This window comes from Onychostoma macrolepis, chromosome 10 (assembly GCF_012432095.1).
Source record: "Onychostoma macrolepis isolate SWU-2019 chromosome 10, ASM1243209v1, whole genome shotgun sequence".
NCBI lineage: Eukaryota > Metazoa > Chordata > Actinopteri > Cypriniformes > Cyprinidae > Onychostoma > Onychostoma macrolepis.
The window spans coordinates 23,460,734-23,477,911 of record NC_081164.1 but is presented as its reverse complement, the minus strand read 5'-3'; the positions used below and the strand labels follow the sequence as shown (position 1 = coordinate 23,477,911).

Here is a 17,178-nt window from a genome sequence, read left to right as displayed (position 1 = left end):
TAAAGAAATTAAATTAAAGAAATGGGTGCAAAGGTTTATATGCTGAGAAATAATGATATTAATGATAATAATAGTAATAATAATAATAATAATGATGTAAAGGTCTTTTGCTGAGAAATGATAATATAAAATACAACAATAGGTTCAAAGGGTTTTATGAGATTCTAATAATATAATATATGTAGGTTCAAAGGGTTTTATAAGGTGTTATAGTAATAATAATAATAAAATCAAATAAAATATAATAAAAATTAACAAACAGACACATTTTCCTCTAATTTTCTTTAGTGTAAGCTTTTGCTTCTGTCCATTATTGTGGCATCGTTGGTTTTCAAATATCTCCTAAATATAAAGCAATGAAGCAGAGCTTGCTTTGTTTTACATGTCAATCATATGTTCTCTTCCTGTCTATGTGGGCTGTTCTTGGCCAAATTAATCTGTAAACCAGACCACACGAGACTAGACACCTAGGAAACACTGTATATACTGCAAACTGCATTTCCCTTAAATTCTGTGGGATGCAACATTATAAGTGTGTAGGACTCGTGTTGGTTGGGAGCCCCCATCCAGGGGCCACTCATTAAACAGCCCACTTCCCTTTGAGACACAAAGGGCCTCTCTTCCCCTTCCTGCAGCCTCTCCTCATCCTCCGTCAAACAAAAATGTGACACAGAAGGCCTCACTGCACACAAACGCCCGCTAATCTTGTTCAGCCCCGCAAATTCCTTGTAGTCACACCGTCAGCTCGGACACAAAAGCATCAGCCTCTAAAACTCCAGCCCTTGAAACTTTCAAACAGAGGACAGAAACATACTTTACGCAAGTACTTAAATGTTTGGGGGCGGTAAAATGTTTTAATGTTTTTGAACAAAGTCTCTTATGCTTACTGATACTGCATTTATTTGATCAAAAATATTAAGATTTCAAATAACCGTTTTCCATTTTAATATATTGTAAAATGTCATTTGTTCCTGTGATGCAAAGCTGAATTTTCAGCATCATTACTCCAGTCTTCAGAGTCACATGATCCTTCAGAAATCAGTCATTTTTAAAGTTTATTTAATGAATAGAAAGTACTAAAGAACAGCATTTATTTGACGTAGATGTCTTTTCTCTCACTTTTGATCATTTTAAAGCATCCTTGCCGAATAAAAGTATTAATTAATTTCTTTATTGTAAATACTAAAGCTTGGCCAATGCACAGTAGATGAAGTACTAGTTTACTCTAATGCATGCAACAACACCGTGCAAAAACACTGAGGAACATCGCACTTGCACCACATTATCAACTGCATTTGGCCACATTTCAACACACAAGATCAAGCTCGAGTAGCTAGAAACGGTTGCGTTCACATATTTGCGTACTTATCTCATCAAATGCTTGAACGTCCGATTTGCGGGTCCATTGGTCTACTGCTTATCTCCCGCTCTGCTTCTGCGCTTGGCACCCAGGGACCTGGACGCCAGCAATTGTGCCCACTGCCGCCGAGTGCCAAGGCAAAATTGATGAAACATCACAGGATTTGAGAATTGGCAGGCTGACACGATGCGGCGAGCCAGTCACAATTAAAATGATTACACGTCCTTCCAATTTTCACCGCTTTCATTCCAATAGTGCTGATAGCAGGAGATTGAGACGGAAAGGCGGAAAAAAACATGATATATTCCTTACATATACTATGCTAGGTGGATTGAATGGCAGCAAAACAACATTTGTTGTTGGCTCCGTGCGTTTTGATCCAGTTACAGTAATTGAAGCAATAGAAGCAGGACGCAGCACTTCAGAAACGGCCTAAAGTGCGTCGCCCGTTTCTAGTGCTTGGGTTGGCTCGTGTGCTTACCACAGTATATTTTAGACGGAAACACCCGAGAGGGTTTTAAGTGGGAAAAGAATATGCAATATTGATCAAGAGCAAAAGCTACGAATATGCAATCTGGCAACGGCAGCATCCTCTAAATGGCCGTCCTCAGAGACGCAGGTGGATTTTAAACGGAGATCCGCACAGACGCTGAGTGCAGTGAAGACGGACCGCGAGAAACAACACAACCGACCAGTTCCCATACAGATGCCACTTAAGACATGCAATCTACCTCGCATCCAAAAAAAACAAAGATTCAGCCGAAATTCTGGTGCTGAAATAGCAAAAAGTTGATTTTTTGTGTTGTTCTCACCTAACTCGTCCCACAGCTGTCGGTATTTGTCCGTCATGGTGGTTCCCTGCTGCCGCCACAGAGCCAGCCGCGGGTCAGCCATGAACTGCTCTGTGATTAGCGTTAGCATGCGAGCGCCGTTCGAGTCCCGCATCTTCAGCATCTCCCGTACCTGCAGGAAAATGCGTACACACATGCAAGATTTAAGAACAGGCATACCATATCCAAAGCAGACATGATTAGAAGTGATACATCCTCTCTCTACAATTAATTTTTGTTCAAACTAGCCACAACCGCGAAAAGTGGTGCATGACAAGACGTTTTATTTTCATTCTGATCACTCTAGACACATAAACATTAAAATGTTTTTAAATAAGTCTCTTCTGCTCACCAAGGCTGCATTTAATTGATCAAAACCAGTAATACTTTTATTGCTGTTCTGGAACCATTATATCTGGAGCACAAAACCAGTCTTAAGTAGCACAGGTATATTTTTAGCAGTAGCCAAAAATACATTGTATGGGTCAAAATTATTGATTTTTCTTTTATGCCAAAAATCATTAGGACATTAAGTAAAGATCATGTTCCATGAAGATATTTTGTAAATTTACTACTGTAATATATATCAAAACTTAATTTTTGATTAGTAATATGCATTGCTAAGAACTTCATTTGGACAACTTTAAAAGGTGATTTTCTCAATATTTAGATTTTTTTGCACCCTCAGATTCCAGATTTTCAAATATTGTCCTGTCATAACAAACCATACATCAATGTAAAGCTTATTTATTCAGCTTTCAGATGATATATAAACCTCAATTTCGAAAAATTGTGGTCCAGGGTCACATATGTATAGCAGCAAATTTTTATTCCTGAGGTAATTCTATTCCTTATTTAATTTATTTTAATATAATATATTTTATTAGAATACGATAAATAAAGAAATAATATAAAATAAATTTTATTACAATTATTTTTTATTAAAATATATTAGTGTCATTAACATACAGAAATTTGAAAAGTGCACCAGCAAAAACAGCTTGTTTAAATTTATTAAACAAATAAATCATTTTTAATCAAAAGATTTTATAAAATATTTTTAGTTATAATATATTTTATAAATTATATAAAATCTATAAATCAGTGTCATAAATCAGAAAACAGCTGATTAATAATTTTGCAGAAACCAAGATACATTTTCTTTGTCAGGATTCTTTAATGTATAGAAAGTTAAAAAAAAAACAAAATTCATTTTTGTTTATAATAAATGTCACTTTTTCTCAATTTAATGCATTTTTGCTGAATAAAATAAACAATTTCTTTCAACTGACCCCAAACTTTTAAACAGAAGTGTTGCTTATGCATTAAACATGAAATGTTTTTTGATTGGCCTTGATTTTGTAGCTTCTTAAAGTATTTTATTTGCAAACCTTTTTTTATTCAAGGTTGCGTCATGCCTGGGTAGGATATCTTTTTAGAGACCATCCAGACAGGAAGCATTGCATTTTATTCAAATGTAGCGACTGAGTTTATACTAGCATGCTAAACTTTAAGAATTTCTTTATTTGATCGCTTAAAATGCTATCGCAGTGATATGGAAAAGTTAAAATCATCACGAGCGGCTCCTGGAGCTTCAGCCCACCTTTGAGAACAGGAGATTGAGCTGTTTGCCCGAGCCATGGTATCCCCCCTGGGACAGGAAGAGTTTGACCTGCTCCTGGACCTGCTCCTCGTCCAAATGCCAGCAGTTCTCATCGTCCACGCTGGCCCCCGCCGTGGGGTCCGGGGCCCCTGATTTAGAAACACACAACCAAGCGATCAGCGAACAGTATGGTGATGCTTATGTTGATCAAATGGGACTTTCACAAAATAAAGCCTGTAAAACGAGGCATTACAGATTATAGTCATGGAAAATCAAAACCAGAGATTATTTATCAGCCCAAATTCTTCAACGCAATTAGTGCAATCGACACAGAGCCTTAATGCAATGCAGAAGCACCCTGGTGTTCGAGAAGGAAACCCCCTCGAACCCCAAACAACGGCTGATGATTTAAGTGCCGTCGACAATGCTGAGGGTCTATAGTAAAGATTTATTAGACGCCACATCAAACCAACTTCCTGCATTCCAGCCGTGACCTCACACAGTCCCAGCCTGATGAAAGCACTTCCTTTCTGCAATGTGCTGTTTGCTGACGCTTTTTCCCCCTATAATTGGCACATCCGCTTTAGATTTCCCCTTCCCGACAAAAGTGAAATATAATATGACCATTGTGCCTAATGCCGAAACGATAAGAGAGACTAGAAGAGTCTTTCTTTCCATTTAGATTCATGTCATCAGGGCATGATACTCACAGCAACAGCTCCAGCCCGCAGCAGAGCCTAGAAACGGTGCTAATACTAATCTGTGTGCACTTCACAATATCAGCCAACTCCTTTTTAAAGGGTCCGGTGTAAATGGAAATTTGAATTTTGTTTGCCATTTTCAGCAGATCTATAGAAATTAAGCTGCAAAAGTGTCTTAAGACGTTATATTCATGTTTGTGATACCACACTTTACATTAGTGACTACATTTACAGGCAACCCACAAGTCAGTGCTTTTGCACATGGAAAACTGGATAATCAGAACAGAAAACAGAAATCTGAAAGGTGCTGCAGAAAAACAGCTCGTCTAATTCTAAGGATAGACAGAGGGTAAGAAAATGGTTGTGTAAAATAAATAAATTGATGAATTAATAACGAAATAAAGTAAAAAAAAAAAAAAAAAAGGAGAATAATTTATGGCCACTATGATATATTTTAAGCTCAACATAATAAATAAACAAAATAACATATATAATATAAAATAAATATACAAATATAAATAATGAAATATAAATAATATAAATAAAACAAATATTTTCATTTTGTAATTTATTTTTGTATTTATTTTATTAGAATAAATGACAAAAAATAAATAAAAAATAAATGCAGAAAATATTTTATTATAAATAACTAAAAAAAAAAAAGCTACAAAGCATGAGAATATGGGCCTTTGGATTTTTAGATGCTTTTTGTTATAACATCAAACAAAACAATGTCTTTTAATCTCAATATAGTAAAATAAATAAAACAACGTTTTTGCAGAATATGGCCTCCTTAACAAAAGAAAATGTATTTATTTATTTATATATATATATATATATACACATACACACACACACACACATATATATATATATGTGTGATATATATATATATATATATATATATATATATATATATATATATATATATATATAGCGCTAAATATTTGTTTTATTTATTTTTAGATTAGTTTTATAAATATAACAATTTTAAACAATAAATCTGTTATAGTATAATAAATATGATATTATATAAATAGAAAATTTAAGCCCAGTTCTGGTAGTTAGCTCTGTTAAACAGTAGGAACATCAAGCAGTAATGCTCTTGATATCAAGGGTGCTTCAAGCGCACTCCTCGGATGCAGCCGGAGCTCACCGTGTACTTGATTGATCTCTGAGTTCTGGGAGAGAATCTCGTCGGCCAGTTTCTGGGCCGTAGGCAGCACTTCCGTGTGGTGGACGGTGATGAGATACTGCACAAACTTCTGCAACTGGTCCCTGTTCATCTGGAATAGAGTCTCTGAGATGGGGAGGTGAAGTTTGACCTGCTCGGGCCGCCGTACGCGGTACAGTGACAGCGCCACCACATGGGCGCAGTAGAAGATGTCCTTATTTCCGCAGCCGCACGTTACGGAGGTGATCTTGCAGCGGTCGAAGCTAATGGCTACGCTGCACACCATCTCGGGTTCTGACTGTGTGGCCGGTTCCGTTACTGTGCCGCTCAAATGGAAACCTGAGAGACAGAGAGAAAGAAAGTTCAATTTTGGATACGGTGTATACTATATTTTTTCAACTCTTTGGACAGTCAAGAAAAATTCCATAAATGTTTTCTGACTATATTTTCTCCAAGAGCTTTGATGCTCCACATAAAAAAATTCAGCATTTTAAATGATCAGGCTTTATTTTTCCAAACTGATCGGTTTTCCTGTAGTGTAGTGGATTAAATAAATAAACAAGCAAACATTATTTAAAAAAATAAAAAATTTAATAAAACCGAATAAATAAATAAAAATGCTTAGAAAATGAATTAAAAACTAAATAAAGGCAAAAATAAATACTTTAAAAATGTAAAAACAAAAATATTAAATATGAATTAAAAGAAAAAAATATATATACGAATAAAATGAATTTGTAAAAGATAAAATAAAAACTTAAAATAATTTTTCAAATAAAAAACAATCTAAAATAAATTCTTTAAAAAATAATAAATAAAAAATGTATTTAAAAACTAAAAAAAACAAAACAAAACAAATAAATCCCACTGATACAAATAGATTCATGAACATTTCAAAATTCAGAATACAAAAAAAGAAAAAATTCACCTATCTACCAGTGTGGCTGTTATGATAAAGAGAAAATGGACACAGGCAGAATGTAAAGCGGGCGAGAGGATGAGGAAGTTTCAGTCTATGAGTGGTGAACAGATGTGTGTGTGTGTGTGTGTGTGTGTGTGTGTGTGTGTGTGTGTGTGTTGGGGCGGGCAATGTGGGTGGAGCTGCTCGGTGACTGGCGTGTGCCACTACAAAGACAGGACTGAATAATACAGATGCTCATTTGAATATTATTTGAAGTTTCGGTCCAAAAGAGGCGGAGAATCGTACATTTACTAGGAAGTAAAGCAGACATTAATGAGCGCGTCTCAGCAGCCCAACGCCCAGGGAGTTCAAATGTGCCCGTCTACGGCCGACTTCACTTCCTGCTCGGGCTGCTTCCAATATTTAAGCACTTAAGTACTTCATTTGCGTCTTTGTTTAAAAAAAATTATGAAATTAAATAAAAGTACTTTAAAAATCAAATAAAATACTTGTAAAAAAAAAAAAAAAAAAAAAAGAATTCTAAATAAAATAAGATTAAGAAATACTTTTAAAAATAAAACTGAAAAATATTTAAAGAAAACCCTTAATAAATAAAATATAAAACATATACATACATATATATAAAAATATATAAATATATACAAAAAAATAATAATTTTAGGATATCAATTAAAAACAAAATAAAAAATGAAATAAAACTTAAAATAAAATTTAAAAACTAAAAATTTCCACTGATAAAATGAATTCATAATCATTTCAAAATTCAGAATCTAAAAATGTAAATAATATTTATATATATATATATATATATAATCCATATATTTAAAAATACTTTTACATAAAGGAGTGTGTTCAATATTAGTTTTGTTTGTATTGACTACTACTATTTTTAATTGAGACAATCCTATTCTTCTTTCTTGCTACTATAGTACACATACACATCAACCTGCATTAAAATAATATAAACGACTTCTATTTAATGGAGTCTGCGCCTCACACCCAAATGAGCTCTTGCCTAAAGGGTAAGAAAGCCTCCTCACCCTTAAACAGCACATATCCTGTTAGTGGTGGGAGCAGCCCACTACTGGTACAACAGAAAAGGGATGAATGTTCAAGTTTCACTTCCTTTCTCTAAGTGCTGACCCAGCAGTGTCCACCTATACGCCTTTCCACAATGCTAAATATATTCAATCACTTGAGAAAAGCCTTCGCTTGTAGGATGTGGAGAAAGAAAACGCCAGAAGCGATTTCGAAAGAGTTCAAGAAAAGCTTTTACAGAAGGCCGAACACAGAGGAACTGGCCGGCGGCGCTCCAATCCATGCTTTCGCCAACAACGCTTGCGTAAGACGCCGTTTGATCCTCTGTTTGCACCCGTCATGTGCCGGTTTGCGTGGAAACAAAAAGATGAGGCTAATACACCCACCTAATGCGCTGACTACTCAGTTTAGACATGCCGCATCGTCAAACCCCGCTTAGTGTTTAAGACGGTCTGATCCTAAATAAACACGTGATGCACGTCTAGACGTCTTCAGGGGGGATTCCTCAACGCAAACCTCCATCCGCCTCAGGAAACAGCGCTTCTATTCATCTGCACGGGATGCAAACAAAAGCAGCGATGTTTCGTATATCGCCGCAAATCAACTAATTACGCAGGCGGTCTCAAGGTGACCACTTACAGCGCTCTGTTCATCACCAGACACAAACACTTAAACTCTCAGACGACGGGCTCAGCAGCGAGCTTCATAATCAAAATTATTTTTCTCTAAAATGCTCCCCGAGGACAGGGAAGGTAATAATGAAAGCAAGCGCCGATTTGGAAGCCAATATAAACAAACGCGGGAGAGATTCTGCTATTCATCATGACCCAAATGAATGTGGAGCAGCATGTGGGCGCCGGTGTTGTGAATCGCTGCATTAACAGACAACGCACCATTCTGGGTCACCTTATGAAATTAAAAATATATATATAAAGAAAATAAATAAATATATATAAAGATAAAATATATATATTACATTGTACAAATTTATATATATATATATATATATATATATATATATATATATATATATATATATATATATATATATATATATATATATATACACACATACACACACACACACACACACACACACACACATATCTAAATCTAAACCTCTGACACACTCTGTCAGTTTAAATCTAGATTAAAGACCCATCTCTTTAACCTGGCTTACACATAACACACTATCGCATTCCTATAATTCAAATCCGTTAAAGGATTGTTAGGCTGCATTAATTAGGTCAACCGGAACCGGGAACACTTCCCAAAACACCCGATGTACTTGTTACATCTTTACGCTAACATTAGTCTGTTTCTTTCTTATTCCGAGGTCACCGTAGCCACCCGGATCCAGACTGTATCCAGATCAGATGGTGGATCAGCACCTAGAGATGACCTCAACAGCCCTGAACGTCAGCGGAAACCAGGACAACTAGATGAGCCTCAGAGACTGATCCCCAGTGAAGACCCTGTCTCCTAGATGGCCATCGGGACAAACCACAGGAACCAGATGAGTCCTCTGCACAATCTGACTCTGCTGCAGCCTAGATTTAAACTGCTGATTTTTTCTGGCCAGAGGAGAATGACACTATTTCAACACACTATTTCCCAGTCTAAATACTGTAAAGCTGATGTAAAGACACCCAGCTTTATATCAAGCTGATGTAAAGCTGCTTTGACATGATTTGCATTATTAAAAGCGCTATACAAATAGTGACTTGACATGATTTCAGGGTGAAACATGACCTGTATGTAGAGTCACCCATAGACAGACCCTGACGATACACAGCAGCACACACACAAACGCACGTATTCACACTCTAAATGGTTTTCTTGGCATAGAGGTGGATTTGGAGACGGGGGAGCTCTTTAACGAGCTGCCGGCGTCAGGAGAGGATGTCGTACAGGGAGAGCGCAGAGTCTCCTGAGTCCTCGTATCGCGCGAGGAGCCGTGTCTCCAGGACAGTTCATCAGAATGGAGCCATCTGTTAGACCGGGTTAAAGGCTGCCGGGATCTTCCTGCTGTTCTCTGACAGCCTGCTAAATAATTAGCTTCACCTCCACCAAACACCACTTTCTCCCTGCATTACACTGCTGAGTGTAAGCTACTTCATCTCTCTGTTTATTTTGGAGGATTCAATGAAGCAGTCGATTCTACAGCACTACAAACAATTTGAAATATTTATTGATTTTTATTATAATTGATATTTACATATTTTTAAAACATGTATGAGAACATGACGAGAAAATATTCATTTGACATTTTAAATATTTTTCATTTTATATGTAAAAATATAAATTCATAAATTTATATAAAAATATTTTTATATATATATATATATTAACATTTTAAAAACATACGCTTGAGGAAACATTACATTAAAAACATTCATAATTTAAAAAATTGCATGCAATTTAAAAAAAAATATTTTTATTTACATATTTAAATTCTAAAAAATATTCATATGGAATGCAAATTACATGCAAATATTTTTAAACAAGCATTTTGATATTTACACATTTAAATATATGTAAATATGAGAAAAATATTTACATTAAAAAATATGTAGATATTTAGAAAATATGTGAATGTTTTAAAGTTTTAAATTTGAATAATACATAAATATTTAAAAATAATATATATTTAAATATATTTGTAAAAATGTTTATTTAAAAATGGACATTAAAAATCATTTTGTTATATATTTAAAAAATTGTATATATATATATATATATATATATATATATATATATATATATATATATATATATATATATATATATATATATATATATATATATATATATATATATATATATATATATATATATATATATATATATATATATATATATATATATATATATATATATATATATATATATATATATATATATATATATATATATATACACACACACATATATACACACACATATATACACACATTTTAAAATATAAAAAAAAAAATAGTCCATATAAACTCTCAATTGAGCTCATAAAACATGCATGCATGAAAGTACGGCATATCACAGCACACGTCAGGTATTTCAAGTGAAGGCATTTTCTATTATAATTGCACTATGTACGCAACGCAATGGCGAAAGCAGCTTCAATGTACCTCGCACATGCCACAGTGACATTTATTGGGTTTTTATGACAAATAATTACACCCCGTGTCGTATATCATGCTTTTATAAGCTGGAGCTGGTGGACGCGTGCGTGAGTTATGTCAGCGCCCGTCCTGCAGGGGGATTTACTGCGCCGACAGATAATGTTTAAGGCAGAGTTAATGGAATAGCTGGGGCAACAAGACAATTAGTACGACTTTAATTAAGACATTTTCTCTGTGGTCAGTTTTATTAAAGCACTTAGGTAAAACCCTGAGGAATTCACATACTTCAGACTGGCACAGCAGGACAATCTATAGCTAATACGTAGCTTGGGACGGCGGGAAATTACAACATGCTAGAAATGCTAACTGCTACAAGAGAACAGAAATAAGCTGATTTGAGAGTTCTGAACTTTGTCTGACCGCTGATAAGGTCAGGATTTAGATTATGGATGGACCATCTACTGTGGCGGTCATCAACTGGAGGACAGCTGCATATGACGTTTTGCATTGTTTTTTCTTTTCTAAGCATAGATTGTTACAGGGATAGCTGACCCAAAAATTAAAATTGTAATCATTTATTCACCCTCATGTCATTACAAACATGTATGGCTTTCTTTTTTCTATTGAAAAAAAAAAAAAGATTATATTTTGAAAGTTGGGGTTAAAACAATATTGAACCCTACTGACTTTTATTGTTTGGATAAAAAACACAAAATGTTTTTAAAAAAATGTCCGAAGCCATTCTTTTTTTTTAGACAGGTAACAGGATGTCAGGTCACCTTTAAAAAAAATAAAAAAATAAAAAAATAATAATAATAATAAAATAAAATAAATTTAAAATAATATAAAATAAAAAAAATAGCAGTCCAGAAATAGGATTTTTCTTAAAGCCATTTTATTTATTTTTATTATATAGCCATTTTTTTTTTTGGGAATGACTAAAGTTGTGCTTCCAATCAAGCTGTATTTTGGCATAAATTCATTGGTCACGTGGCAAAACTAGCCAAACTATGACAGTGTCAACATATAATGATAGTGTGACATGCCCAAGTCCTCAAAAACAAAACTACACAAAAAGAAAAGAAAATATAACCCGACTGAGATAAAGGTTTCGGCTTCTTATGAACATCAATTATACAAAACAACAAATGTAAAAATGTAAATCCTGCGAGTTCTCAAAAAAAAACTAGTTGAGAACCACAGATCTAGATCTACGTAAGGGTGCATTTATGCAACCAGCGAGGTGAAGTTTCTCTCAGACGAGCTGCTGGATCTGCCGTGAGGACCTGACACTACCGAGTCGAGGAGATTGATAACTCCTCGTTTCCTGGCCGACAGCGAGGCTAGTCACTCTCACACACCCTGACAAAGTAAATGAAGAAGAATGGCGGCTGGGGCTTTTTTCCGCCCCTGAAAAGCACAGCAGAAATGTGCGCAGACAGCCTCGCGCTTTCAGAGATCGACAAGTCTGAGTGCTGTGAAAATTTCCACCGTAAATCCTCTCCCGTCCAACGCCGGAGCCCTACGTCCCATGCCAGCCTTCAAACAGACATGCATCTAACCTTTCCGGCCCCAAAACCGACCTTTTCAAGTATTTCTGTCTCAAAATGTCCAATTAGCTCTGACCTACACATTTGAAAATTCAGAGGAATGCAGCACAGCTACTAAACATGAAGACAAACGTCTCATGCATGCTTACCTGCATGAACAGAACCACGCATATCGAAGATCTTACAACAAGGGCTGACATCTGTGTCGCACTGCTTGTTTTCACAAGGAAACCCACAATGCATTGCTCAACATCGCTTGTGCAAACAAACAAGTGGTTTCCATTATGCTGGAAGACATCGGAGCCAGGGAATGTTTGCTTTGGGGACGATGGCAGTGATTCAAAACACCGTGCTTAATGATGCAAAACGTGTTTTTGGTGTTTAACTTTGTAGGCCTGTATCTGGCCATCATCTTACTCCCGCCACCCTGGCAAGAACAAACTGAATTTAATGTGATGTGTGTTTTCAGCCCACTGGCTCCACAGTCACACCCCTCCAGATGAGCAGCGAGATGCCACCTGCTTTATTAAGCGATTCGGTCATGAAGAGGAAAAACATGATAGTGTTGAGAATGTGAAACCATTTTTTAAAGAAACAGTTCACCCGGAAATGAAAATTGGCCGAAATGTACTCACCCTCAGGTCATCCAAGATGTAGATGAGTTTGTTTCTTCATCAGATTCGGAGAAATGCAGCATTGCATCACTTGCTCACCGATGGATCCTCTGCAGTGAATGGGTGCCGTCAGAATGAGAGTCCAAACAGCTGATAAAAACATCACAGTGATCCACAAGTACTTCACACCACTCCAGTCCATCAGTTAACATCTTGTGAAATGAAAAGCTGCATGTTTGTAAGAAACAAATCCATCGTTAAGACATTTTTCCAGCTAAATTACGAGTCATCCATCCATAATATTGTTATTATAAGTTATCTTGTCTGAATCAGGAGAAAAATATGCACAGATCAAACACTGTTTACAAGCAAAAACGTATCTAAAGAAACACGTGGGTGGATTTTGATATGAGAGGACAACAGAAGATTGTTTCACTTAAGGAAGTGTTATTATGGATTATGGACTCGTATTTTAGTCAGAAGCGACAGTTTACACTTAAAAATGCCTTAAAATGATGGATTTGTTTCTTACAAACATGCAGCTTTTCACTTCAGAAGACATTAACTGATGGACTGGAGTGTTGTGGATTACTGTGGTGTTTTTATCAGCTGTTTGGACTCTCATTCTGACGGCACCCATTCACTGCAGAGGATCCACTGGTGAGCCAAGTGATGTAATGCTAAATTTCTCCAAATCGATGATGAAACAAACTCATCTACATTGTGGATAGCCTGAGGGCAAGTACATTTTTTTAAAATCCTTCTATTTAAGACTAGAAATAGAGGAATAAATGGTTTAACTTAGTAAGCCATCAAATCAAAAACTAAATTAAACTAAAACTAAGCAAAAAATTTAAAAAAGAAATATGATTATTGCTATTATTAATATTATTCTGCAATGATGCAATAAATTGACAGTAAAGACATTTACCTTGTTCCAAAAGATTTCTAATTCAATTAAATGCAGCTTTGAACTTTCTATAAGGTAAAAAAAAAAAGTCTGCGCTCTTTTTCCTCATCCCAGCATGATTAGAAAACATGTGTGTTTCAGTGTCTCATGTGCAAGTTATTAAACGCTGACATTTCAACCCCTCCGCGCCCTTAAGGCGGGTCACCCACGAGTTCCCAAAGAGGCCAGTGTATCTCAAAAGTAGCCAATTTTAGCCCGAGCCCAACACTGTGAAGTTGTCCCAGAAACCAAGTTAACCGTACTGAAAGCCTCACTACGTTTCTACACAAACCAGTTTGTTTTCTTCTCTGGACCACCCAAACACACGGGAGCGGATCAAAAGCATTTTCAACACAGCAGTTAACGTCTGCTAAAACGGTCGATGGAGCGATTACTACCACGTCCCCTCAGCGCTCTCCACTTCAAGAAAAAAATGAGATGTTAAAAATATCAATTCAAAGTCAAATAACAGCATCCAAATATAGTATATAACGCTCACGAAACGAAAGAGGGGAGCTGGAAACCTTGAGCGGGGTCAAGGAGGAGCTGCTTTCCTGCTTACAAATTAAATAATTGATCTCATGAGACGTTTGGAAAACATTAATGACTGCAATAGCAGCCTTATATCTTATATTTGTGAATACTTCAGCAAATTCAATTCCACTGCCAAATACTTGTCTAATTGAGTTTGGAAAATCCCAGTGAAGGAAATATAACCGACGTCCTCAGCTGCGAGTTATCTGGGAATAAACTTAAATGAAAACATGCTAGATTGTTATTATTGACATACATTTGTAATATTTTCTTCATCCTGCAGTGGAGCGTGTTGAAGCACATCGTTGGGCTGTAGCAGTAAAATGACCAATATATGCAAAAGAATAAAAATCATCTAACATGCATGTTCAAATTTTAAACTGAAATTTTAAGTCTAAAGAAATATATTAGATATTCATAATATATCTGTGTTGATTGTTATGCCAAAATAAAATATATGTAGGTAAATTGCTGTTTATTTATACGTACTGTTAAATTTGTGCATATAAACATAGATCCGATGAAATCGATCAAAGGTGACAGTAAAGACATTAATAATGTTACAAAGGATTTCTATTTCACATAAATGCTGTTCTTTCCATTCATCAAAATATCTTGAAAAAAAAAAAATTTCAGCTGCTTTCAACATTTGTTAAAAATCAGAAATGCTAGCAAATCAGCATATTAGAATGATTTCTGAAGGATCATGTGACACTGAAGACTGGAGTAACGATGCTGAAAATTCAGCTTTGCATCACAGGAATAAATTACATCTTACAATATATTCAAATAAAAAGTCATTTTAAATTGTAATAATATTTCACATATTACTGTTTTTACTGTATTTTCAATCAAATAAATGCAGCCTTGTTGAGCAAAAGAGACTTCTTTCAAAAGCACAGGCGAGCTCATGAATTCATGGACATTGACACAGCACGGTCAGTCAGACGTAATGAATGAATCCCCCTCTGACCCACAGAGAGCTGCATTCTGGGTATTAGACTGCCTATATTGTCTCTGTGAAAGGCCGACTGAAAATAACCAGAAAATGGCCCTCGATCTGCAGGCTGGAATTACATCTGGTCTCCTGAAAACCACTGAAAACAGACACTACAGGGACTCGTCGCAGCAACATTCAGCCATTTACCTAATGTTTACATCTGAAATCAACATGAAACGCCATTCGTAAGCCTTTTTACTTCCATAATGCAATGCAAAATGCTTATTAAAGAAAGTTGCATTCGATTTCATGTTGATTTGCAAGCGTATACCTGGTGTGTTTCCACATCTTACGCTGATATGTGGAGTGTGTAAAAGTCTTGGTGTGTGGTCCGTCGGTAAACAGCGTGCCACAGGTCTTCTCCTCTCGGCTCCAGAGGCCTGGAAAAGCACAGCTGCAGCCCAGCGGTGTTTTCACAACAATCAGGCTTTACCGTGCCACACGGGGCCCTCGTCCACCAGCCGGGTCTCCAGCTCCTCTTCCAGCGCTCTGTTTGCTCAGCGGATCGCTTTCCCAAAACACGCGAGAGAGGAGGAGCGGACACCAGAGGAACACACCCCTCCTACACACACAGATACGCAAAAGAAAAGAAGAAACAGACGTACACCTGTTTCCTGCGGTGGGCTCGGAGACGCTACACGCTGCTCGTGTGGGTGAGTCGCGCTCGGGCACTGATTCGTGTTACAGGATGAAACGGAAAACCAGGTCGTTGGAAACACATGGCGAGGGAACAGCACCGAAGGCTACGGATGGGCCGCTTCCCTGGAGCTCGGGATCGAACTACACGCCGAGCACTGAAGCTGTTAAAATATCCACACGTTACAGCACAACATCCACCCTCGTAAGAAAGCACCTGCACGAGTCCCTCTGAACAGCACAACAAACTGAAGCATAGTATTTCAAAAACCTTGTCGTCCCTTCAAAGTACTATTCGAAGACGACTTCCTTCACAAAAATAAATATATATATACATTTTATCAAATAAATTAGTGCTGTCAAGCGATTAATCGCATCCAAAATAAAAGTCTTTGTTTACATAATATATATGTGTGTACTGTGTATATTTATTATGTATATATAAAGACACACACATACAATATATATTTTGAAAATATTACATGTATTTATGTGTATATATTTATATTCATATAAATTATATTATATATAAATATATTTAATATATATAAACGTAACATTTTTCTTAAATATATACATGCATGTGTGTGTAATTATACATACATAATAAATATACACACCACACACATATATATTATGTAAACAAAAACCTTTATTTTGGATGCGATTAATCGCGATTAATCATTTGACAGCACTAATATATATATAAAATAGTACTGATGATGATGACGACAATTATTATTATTATTATTATTATTATTATTATTATTATTATTATTATTATAAGCTGAAACTAAAAGATGAGAACTAAAAGCAAAAACAGGCTAAATCACCCTGTGGAAACATGGAAAAAATTTCTCAGTAAAGCAGCCAGGGAGAAGACAAGATAAGCAAAGCTAAAGTTCGAGTCTGAACACTGGTGGTAAAAGCTCCTAAATATAACATTCCTGCCCTTTATCATGAGTGCTGGTCCACTTCATCACTGCAGGGAACAACAGCGCTGACATTCAGCTCGGCCTGCCGGGGAAGTGGAAAACTACTATTTGGGACACACTTAGTGTTTCAGTAGGGTCAGGCTTCAGGATCGGAGCTCCCACCATGCCAACCATTAGTGTTAGCCATCAGCCACTTAAAGAAAAAGAGTG

General features: G+C 36.0%; 1 protein-coding gene across 1 annotated transcript in view; it reads right to left on the bottom strand.

Annotated features, from left to right (window-relative positions):
* The window catches only part of zswim6 (zinc finger, SWIM-type containing 6), a 77,163-nt gene that overhangs the window by 27,995 nt on the left and 31,990 nt on the right, over positions 1-17,178 (bottom strand). Inside the window, exons 2-4 of the mRNA XM_058788985.1 lie at positions 5,651-6,007; positions 3,794-3,942; positions 2,173-2,323 (exon numbers count right to left, since the gene is read on the bottom strand). Coding sequence (XP_058644968.1) covers positions 2,173-2,323; positions 3,794-3,942; positions 5,651-6,007 — 657 coding nt within the window. The remainder of the gene's footprint in view (positions 1-2,172; positions 2,324-3,793; positions 3,943-5,650; positions 6,008-17,178) is intronic.